The 9,514-nt window shown below is 48.8% G+C and overlaps 1 protein-coding gene across 1 annotated transcript in view; it reads right to left on the bottom strand.

Annotated features, from left to right (window-relative positions):
• Positions 1–1,293: 1,293 nt before the first annotated feature.
• Positions 1,294–9,514, bottom strand: part of LOC144179789 (neprilysin-1-like) — a 70,845-nt gene continuing 62,624 nt past the window's right edge. Inside the window, exons 9-10 of the mRNA XM_077708225.1 lie at positions 4,901–5,044; positions 1,294–1,717 (exon numbers count right to left, since the gene is read on the bottom strand). Of these exons, the coding sequence (XP_077564351.1) occupies positions 1,364–1,717; positions 4,901–5,044 (498 nt within the window). The 3' untranslated portion in view covers positions 1,294–1,363. The remainder of the gene's footprint in view (positions 1,718–4,900; positions 5,045–9,514) is intronic.

Here is a 9,514-nt window from a genome sequence, read left to right as displayed (position 1 = left end):
CACATGATCAGAAATGTCCCCAACCGGCACAGAGGCATGAAAGAGAAAGACACACTTCGTCTCGTCCAGGCTTTCATCCTATCAAGAATAAATTGCTCATGCCGTATACAGTTCCAAACAAGAGAGAAACCGAAACACTTAATACCGTCATCAGGAAAGCAACAAAACAAGCTCTGGGCCTTCCAACGAGCGTGTCCACAGACAGGGTATTTAGCATTGGGCTACACTACACAGTCCATGAGCTAATTTAAAGTCACCTGTCCAACCAAATAGCTCGCCTCGCACAAACCCAAACGGACCGCAAGGTCCTTGCCCAATTAAAATTTATGACAGTGGGGGACGCTGTCTAAACAAAGGAAATGCCGGAGAAATGGCGGAAGCACATCATGATCCGTCCACTACCGAAGAATATGCATCATGTTGACCTTCAGGGTAGGCGAGAAGTTTGAGCCTAAGCTCTGGACAAAAGATATGGATGTCTGCCCACAGTGGTCTACACAGATGCAACCGCATACTCCAAAAGACAAGCCAAAGTAGCCGTGGTGACAACGAAGACAGACCTCGTCGTCGAGGAACCCCTGCCTCGAGCCTCAACAAAAGAAGTAGGAGAACTAGCCGTAGCCTTAGCTCTCTCGCAAAACGAAGGCAAGTGTCATAATTACTGACTCACAAGAAGTATGTAGGAGTCTCACGTCGGGCTGGGTCGCTCCAATGACATACCGCATACCGTCAAGCAAGCCACCAGAGAGGGTAGTCGAAGTGGTGTGGGCGCCGGCGTACTCCTCCATGGAGGGCAATGATCGAGCCCACCTCAAGGCCCGAGGTTTTGTCGACCAGATCGCGGAAGACTCACATGAATCTATGCCACAAACGACGTGCCAGAAATTTGCAGAGCACTACAAATTCGGTCGCAGAACCCTTCCATTTCCCCACCCACAACTAACAAAGACACAAGAAACTACGCTCAGACTTGTGCAAGCAAACACTTATCCCCACTCAACACTGATGCACATTATTTTTCCAAATCAGCACGAAGCACAATGAAAATTACATACGCAATGAGGAACGCTTAGGCACATTGTTCTTTATTGCACCCAGAACCCTGATTTGCCACCAGCATCCCCTCCCCATTCCCAGGAGCAGTGGGAGATGCTGCTATCCAGCTCCCTCTTTTGCGATCAACTCCTGCTGGTTGAGAGAGCGGTAGCATCAAGGACGGCACATGGCTACCTGCAAGAAGGCTGCACTGCGACAAGGCTCTGCAAAATGAAAGTTTTTTTTCTCTCTCTCTTCGTAGCATGTACAGTCAGGACGCGTAACTATGTACACCGACTACACAATAGAATGTGCGTTGGGCAGCGCTTCAACTAAAGAAGGTGCACCGCGATGAAGGGTTCATCCTGTCACCAGGCCGGCAATTGAACGCCGTGGCGAACTCGGCCATCTGGCGCAGTGGCAAGGAGCAGCGCGAGCGAGTCGCCCAGTAGTCGCCCTTCGGGTCGCGCTTCGTCGAAGATCCACACCACTTGTAGCAGTGCGCCACGAAGAAGAGCTGCTCGGCGGTCAGCGGCAGCCCTGGGATCACGGCGTCGCGCTCGGCGGGAGGGAGTGCCCGGTACGCGGAGTAGGCCAGCCAAAGGCCCGTCATGTCGACCAAGCCTTCCGAGTCGTATTTGTTGCTGAGCCTTGGGAACTGCACCCGTGGCTCCGCTTCCACCTGCAGTCAAGTAAAGGCGGGTAAATCGTAACCACCTCCAGTTAACAAGGCGCGGTAAGTTCCCAAAGGGGTCGAGATGTGAGGTCAATTCAAGGAACGCGAGAGACTATAAAGCCGTGATTATCAATAGCCGCATTCGGAGAAATAATTGATGTCGAAATTTTCTCTTGCAACCGTGCTTCGAGAACCGTGCCAGTTTTCTTCTGGCGTCCCTTCTAATGAGCTGCCCTCTTCATTTAGATTGTTTACTATCGTAAATATGACCATGATTTCCAACAGTGATTTCCAGAGGTTGCCAGCAAACTCCCGCACACATAACCGTTTGTTAAATTTTTCGACAGAATGCTTTGCTGGATTCATTGGTCCCAGGCTTGGAATATACGAGAGCGCAGTCATGACTGAACAGGGGTAGGAGGACATGTTGACGGGAAGTTGGCGTTGTATTCAGCGCTTGTCCCGCCTACCTGTTGCCCTTTCTGTGTCCCTTTCCTATCATGCTGTCTTCAAAGGCAGGTTCCTCATCCGTAAAGCTCTCCGAGAACCTCGTATACCTTTGGGAGTGACCTATATTTGTACATCTGTATTTCCATCCTAATGACCTCCCAATGAGGTCATTTCCGTCACCAAGGTTGTGTGTAGGCGTGATAGCTGCCTCCAAGAACGGTCCCAAAAAAAACTCCCACCTCCCCTCGCGGGAACCCCTGTGTAGATGCGACGCATAGGCGGAGCGGCGAAGGGACCGCGTTTTATAGCGCGCATAACGTTGAGGGGACTGCGTAAGCCGGTCGCAGTCGATGACGACGTTGGCGTACTTGTAGAGCGGCGTGGACTCTAGGTGTTTGAGCCAAGCGTTGATGTTGCTTCGCCGGAGAACGGCACACCGGTTATATGCGCAGCGCGCCCGAAGGAGAGGAAACCGCGGAAGAGAGAGTACTGCACATGCGCCGGCCCCAGCGCGTCTGCCGTGGCTATGACGCAACGTGCCGCGGCTATGACGCAACACAATCCAACACAATCCACTTTAATCCAATCCAATCCAAATCCAATCCAAGCCAAGCCAATCCAATCCAATCCAATCGAAGCCAATCCAATGCCCCTCGCGAGAGAGTGTTCGCTATTGGAGAGGAGAGGGGGTGAGCGGCGGAGAGCGCAGCTGGCGCGGCGAGGAGAATGGGGGAGGGGCGGTCAACGCCGACGACGACGACAACGACGACGACGCCGGAGGGACAAGGCGAGTGAATCAGATGCTCTGCATCTAAAAGCACTGTGACAGCGGCATATGACGGAGAGAAAAAATTAGCAGTGGCTTAGCTCGGCTATGCGAAGATATACGTAGCGTGAGCTGGTATTCTTAGATTCCCTGGTTGTCTAGGATTAGCTTGATTATCATGCTTACTGCTGCTTCAATGACACACACACGGTATAGGCATTATGTCACATGTATGTTTATCAATTCGCTCCGGCGCAGCGTCACCAATCGCCCAGAGCTAAGCTGGTTCCACAGGCGCACGCCGGTTGCTGCGACGCAGGAGCCATCGGTTCTACACCCGCCACCCCTCGCATGGTCATCAAGTGGACCGGGCCGCCACGAGCGGAACGGAGGTCACCGAAGACGCTGGGCGCGTGGGCTGTGTGAGAGACGTTGGGCAGCAAGCAACGTTCTGTGCGCTGTGTGACGTCTGTGCTCCTCGCGCATGCGCAGCACGGCTCTCCAGGATCCCCGCAAAACTGCTCAACCTCGGCCAGTGTTGCTCACGTTACAATAAAGCGGACCTGAAAGTTTTGATGCTCGCGCTAGCCTCCAGGTGGCGAGCGTATACTTGGGGTCGGGAATATGCCTCGTCTTCGATACTGAACACTTACGCTATTACTCGAATCGTTTCATTACTCCCTCCTGCACGAAGTACTCATTTCTGCACTATACCCTTCTGTATCTGCTTTGAAACGATCAAGTGCCTCCTCCAGGATATCACGGGAATTTTGTTAGAACCTAAGGGTTGGAAGACAGTTAACAGTGATCGAAGGAATATCGACGCTAATTGTAATTCCTATGTGCTCAACATACCGAAGCCAAAGGTGAACATAAACAGGCCTCCCTACAGTCTAAACATGTTTTCGATCCGCCTGATGAATAAACGGAAAGTGACTTCTCTCGATATTTTCTACGCCTTTCATCACGCGGAGGACTTCAGGTTTTCCTGCAAATGTATTTTTAAATTCTCTAAACTCTAAGTAGGCATTCCTTTAGAATTAAGTAGAAATCCTCTAAGGAACACTCACCCTTCCTTCCTCATTGGACATCTGCATGTAATTTTCCCAGTGTTTCATGTTTTATCTCATTTTTTTCCTCCCGTTGCGATGTACTTCTTTCTATAGCTGCACTGCTCCATCATTTTAAACTGGAAACGGGCCGTTAAAGTAGTCATGTATTTTACAAAACAAGCATCAATTATCCAATAGAACAACTATTTCTGCTCTGACTGGGCGTGACTGACGCAACTCAAATGTTCGCTACCCACAAGACGGGCCGATATCTGACTTAACAAAAAATGGCTGGCGATTACAATACTCCCTCAAGAGATATTTGGGCGCATCAGCAGTGCGCAGAGGCTGCACTCACTCGTGGGCTCTCTAGACGGCAGCGATGATTAGCCTCTGTGTTGGTGGCGCGAAGTGCGTCTCAGGAGCGGACCGCGAACTGCGTCTTAAGCGAACGCACATAATATACACGTGCAGCCCCCCCCCCCCCCTCACGTTCTCGCCAAGCGTCGCGCCGTCGAGCACCTCGTGCTGGCACAGCATGCTGCCCCCTTCCCTCCCTCCACCGCACACTTTCGGAGAGCGCTGGCTCGCGCCGCCATGGCGAACCACCCTTTCCTCCCAATTTCGCGACACTCTCCTCCTTTGCTTTCTTTCACTCGTCAGTCTTCCCATCGTTCGCTTTTTCTTTTGGTTGTTGTTCTTGCCATTGTTCACTCGGTCACGACGACGGCAGCGCGGCGCAGAACAGAGAAGGGCGACAATTAGCTTTTGTCCGACGAACTCTTGCGCATGTTCCGTTGTGATGTCACACACGCGCCCGAACTAACGAAATCTTTGAATCGTACGCAATAGAAACGGCGACCGCCGTCATTACCAGGTGTCACCGGCGCAGCAGTGAAGCGAAACGAAAGTGGTACTTGCCGCCTCGTAGGCCTTTCGCAGGCACTCCACCTTCTGCTGGAACTGTTCTATCGTAGTCGCATTAGTTAAAGTTTTCCTTGTGGCGCCAGCGTCTACTGTGATCCCGTCCACATCGAAGGCGTGCATCATCTCGTGTCCGATTACCTGCACAAGGCACGGCAACGCGTATAGGAAGCAGGAAGGAGAGGGGGTGCTTTTAAATGCGATAGGCAAGTCTTTTGGCGACAACCGACGTCCCGATATAAAGGGAGGACCTCTAATCGTCATAATCATAATCATCGTCATCATAAAGGCGATAGTTTCGCTCGGGCTACTTAAATGGTCTGTCTGTCTGTCCCGAAATTCAGCCACCCAGCGGTTTTTTTTTTTTTTTATTACCGGCGTTTACAGGGAACAAAAACCAAAACAATAACAGATGCTTCAACCACGATATAATAAGAACCCCACCCGCAATTACGGATGCTACGTGCGAAAACCGTTTCAGATTAATTGATTCGTCCAGCATGTTACCCCAATGAGATTGCTCGCCCTGCACTTTGATTACATCCCTGATATAAGCGATGCTTCAATAAATTATTCGGTGATGGTCGTGCATCCTGGTCTGCATGTCGCACAGCCATACAAGGTTTCCAGGGACTGTGCAGTCTCGAGGACATAAACATGTCAAGTGGCATGCCTCCATCATTGCGTGCGGCAAGGAAACGTTTTCCGTTCGGACATAACGGCAGTTCTTTCTTTAGGCTCCGCTGGAGAACGTCCCAGAGGAACAGATTCTCAGGACAGTTTAAGAAACTGTGTTCGGCGGTGTCCAGTTCACCACAATGTCAGCAATTCACGACTCCGCTACAAATATTCGTCTCTGAAAAGACAAGTTTGGGCACGTCACCGCGAGGAACGCAGACATGAGAGCGCCTTTCTTGACGCAGGTCGTCCTGCTTGCGAGCATCACGTTGAGTCTCCGGATTTTCACCGCCGCCCGCCTGGACCCACACGACTGTCGCGAGCAGACCCACAATACCCCGGCCGGCGACATACCAACGCGCCCTGCTGAACAACTGCCGGTCCCCGTCACAGCCTGTTCTTCCCTCCTTCTCCCGAGAACAATCACCGGCCCCGGCATTCCGCCATGCCTACTTAAGAAGCTCTCGCACCGGAGTCAGTCGGGGCACGTCACCGCGAGGAACGCAGACATGAGAGCGCCTTTCTTGACGCAGGTTAGTGACCCACAGCACGCTGCTTATTGTGTTCGTCCTGACGACCCTTTCTTTCTCGCGGTGTCGTGCCCCCCCCCCCCCCCCCCCCCCCCGACATGCTGGAGACCTGGCGAACATTTCTGTGCCAGTTGTGCTCTGCTACTACAAATGCTTACCTTGTATATTTTATGCTTTTACTCTCGGGGGATGTTGAATTGAACCACGGACCCTCTCCTGTAACGCTTGAAACTAAGATGGCCGAAACACTTGCTTCTATCCCTGAAAGTATGGGCAAGCTTGAAGCAGGGCAGGATGCTATTTTAACTGAACTGAAAGGTCTGAAGGAGAGGCAAGATGCGACCGATAGCGAGCTCAAGCGCCTGGCCGAACGGCTGGGAACACTGGAGAATAAAGTTGCGTCGCAGTGCACCACGACATCTTCTACACCTAGCGACACTTTAAGCAGCTTAAATGACAGATTAACAACTATCACAGCAAGATGTGATGATGCGGAAAACAGGGCACGGCGGTGTAACTTATTGTTTTATGGTATTGAGGATGACCCCAAGGAGGACTGGCCTGGCTCTGAGCAGAAAATAGTCAACTTCTGCTCAGATAAGCTTAAAGTTACCTCCGACACCCTTAAGTTTGATCGCGTGCATAGGTTGGGAGGGTTTGCTCCCGATAAATGCCGACCCATAATTGCGAAGTTCTGCTTCTTCAAGGACAAACAAACCATTCTAGTTTCGGCGCACAGGCTTAAGGGGTCGACTTTTTCGATTGGTGAAGATTTCGCCTTCTCAACCTGACTAGACAGAAAAAAACTAATAGCTTTCGCCAGAGAAGAAAATAAGACATTTAAGCTATCGGTGGATAGAATGCGCATGGACAATAAAACATACACATATGACCCCGTAACTGATACTGTTATTGCTTCTAACATATAGCAAAGGACAGGCGTCCACCCTTTGCGACCAAAGAACCACTCAACTAAAGAATTGCCGTCGTTATCGGTTACGTACACTAACATTCGAAGCTTACTTCCTAAACGCGACCAGTTATGCTCTTACTTGGATGACAGTAATAGCGACATCTTGGTGCTAACTGAAACTTGGTTACATTCTGACATCAGTGATACCGAACTTTTTAACGAAAAGAGGAACTACAGCGTTTACAGATACGATAGAACACACAGGAGGGGTGGTGGTGTTCTGCTCGCAGTTAGAAACGGGATAACGTCGTTTTCCGTTGAAACGAATGCTTCGGTTGAAATAACTTGGGCTGCATGCGTGACAGCATCCGCTAAGGTCTCAATAGGCGCCTGCTACCGTCCACCTGACTCCGATCCATCCTTCTTGAAGGAACTGCGTGAAAGTATATCTTGTGCCTTGAAACAATGCCCTGCTGATATAGTCTACCTTTTCGGGGACTTTAATTTCCCTCTCATTGATTGGTCGCTCCTCTCAGCTCCCTGTAGCACTTCAACCGAATTCATTAACTTAACTCTAGGCTTCAACCTTGTTCAAGTTATAGACGAACACACTCGAGGGTCTAGAATTTTAGATCTTGTATTAACCACTGCACCGGAAAGCATAGGATCCGTATCATACATCGATGGGTTCAGCGATCATAAGCTCCTTCAGTTTACATTTAACACTCCTTTAAAATTTCCCGGTGCCATCATTAAAAAAATACGCGATTATAACAAAGGTAATTACAGGGAAATGAACGCAGAATTGGAGGAATTCTTCAATGAATCCTTCCTACCCTCATTCAGTTCCCGGTCTGTGGATGACAGCTGGGTGCTCTTCAAGAACAAGATAGCCGAACTGGTCGACAAACATGTGCCTTTAATAACAATAAAAAATGCTCAATCTAATCCGTGGTTCAACAGACAACTCAGAAACATGCGAAACAAATAGAAACGATTGTATAAGAGTGCTAAATCGACTTCCAGTGCGTCGTCATGGGCCAAATATAAGGAATTTCTGAGAACTTTTAACTCTGCAGTACACAGTGCCAAACAAAAATACTTTTCTGAGGATTTACCTTCGCTGTTAAAAAATAACCCCAGAAAGTTTTGGAAGACAATTTCAAACAATCGTTCTAATAATGACATTGTATTACATGGTGACAACGGTGTTCCCCTTCAGGAACATGCGTGTACGCATGCATTCAACCATTTCTTCTCGTCGGTATTCACTCAGGAAGATCATTCCACCATACCCATGGTTCCCGAATCCGATTACAGATATATGCAGCCAATTAATATTACTCCTGAAGGCATCGCTTCACTAATTGGCAGTCTTAAAGTCTCCACTTCATCTGGTGTCGATAACATCAATTCAAAAATATTAAAGAACACTGTGCACATCTCTAGTCAAATTCTGTTCCCTATTTTCAGTAAATCATTGACATCAGGTCAGTTACCTGCCGACTGGAAAATCGCCAAGGTTGTTCCCATTTTCAAATCCAATAACAAACATGCACCCGAAAATTATCGCCCGATTTCTTTGACGTGCATATGCTGTAAACTACTGGAGCACATTATTGCATCTAACGTGTATAAACACCTCGAATCCAACAACTTTTTTTTCGTGCATCAGCATGGTTTCAGAAAAGGCCTGTCATGTGATACACAACTGCTGGAATTTACAACTGACCTACACTCTAACATGAATGCTAATCAACAAACAGACTGCATTTTCCTTGATTTTTCAAAAGCGTTCGACCGTGTTGCTCATTCCCTCCTCATTACAAAACTATCAGCCCTTTGCCTGGATTCTTTAACTTTATCATGGATTCGGAACTTTCTGTCTATGCGCCAACAATTTACCGTGGTCAACAACTTTTCTTCACACCTCGCTGATGTTACTTCTGGAGTTCCCCAGGGGAGCGTCCTGGGCCCGTTACTGTTCCTGATCTACATAAATGACCTGCCCCTCAACATCTCATCACGGATACGACTCTTTGCTGACGATTGTATTATATATCGTACGATTACTAGCCTTAACGACCACCTTTCCTTACAAAATGACTTAAACATAATCTACAATTGGTGTAATACATGGCAAATGTCACTTAATTTGAGTAAATGCAAAGTAATGTCTTTTAGTCGGAAACACGATCATTCAGATTTTCTTTATTCCATCAACCACAGTGCAGTTTCGCAAGCCGCTTCCTATAAATATCTTGGTGTTCATCTAACACCTAATCTCTCTTGGAGTACCCACATTTCCGCCATCTGCGCAAAGGCTTCTAAATCGCTCGGCTGTCTGCGACGTAATTTACGATGCGCACCAGCCCTTGTCCGCAAACATGCGTATCTAACCTTTATTCGTTCACAGCTAGAATTCGCGTCGGCAATCTGGTCCCCTCACCAAAACTACCTAATCGTCCAGCTGGAATCTATTCAAAACAG

The sequence above is a fragment of the Haemaphysalis longicornis genome, unplaced genomic scaffold (genome assembly GCF_048455015.1).
Source record: "Haemaphysalis longicornis isolate Haplotype H1 unplaced genomic scaffold, Haemaphysalis longicornis Haplotype H1 scaffold_4, whole genome shotgun sequence".
Lineage (NCBI taxonomy): Eukaryota > Metazoa > Arthropoda > Arachnida > Ixodida > Ixodidae > Haemaphysalis > Haemaphysalis longicornis.
This window is presented reverse-complemented; position numbering and strand designations above follow the sequence as displayed.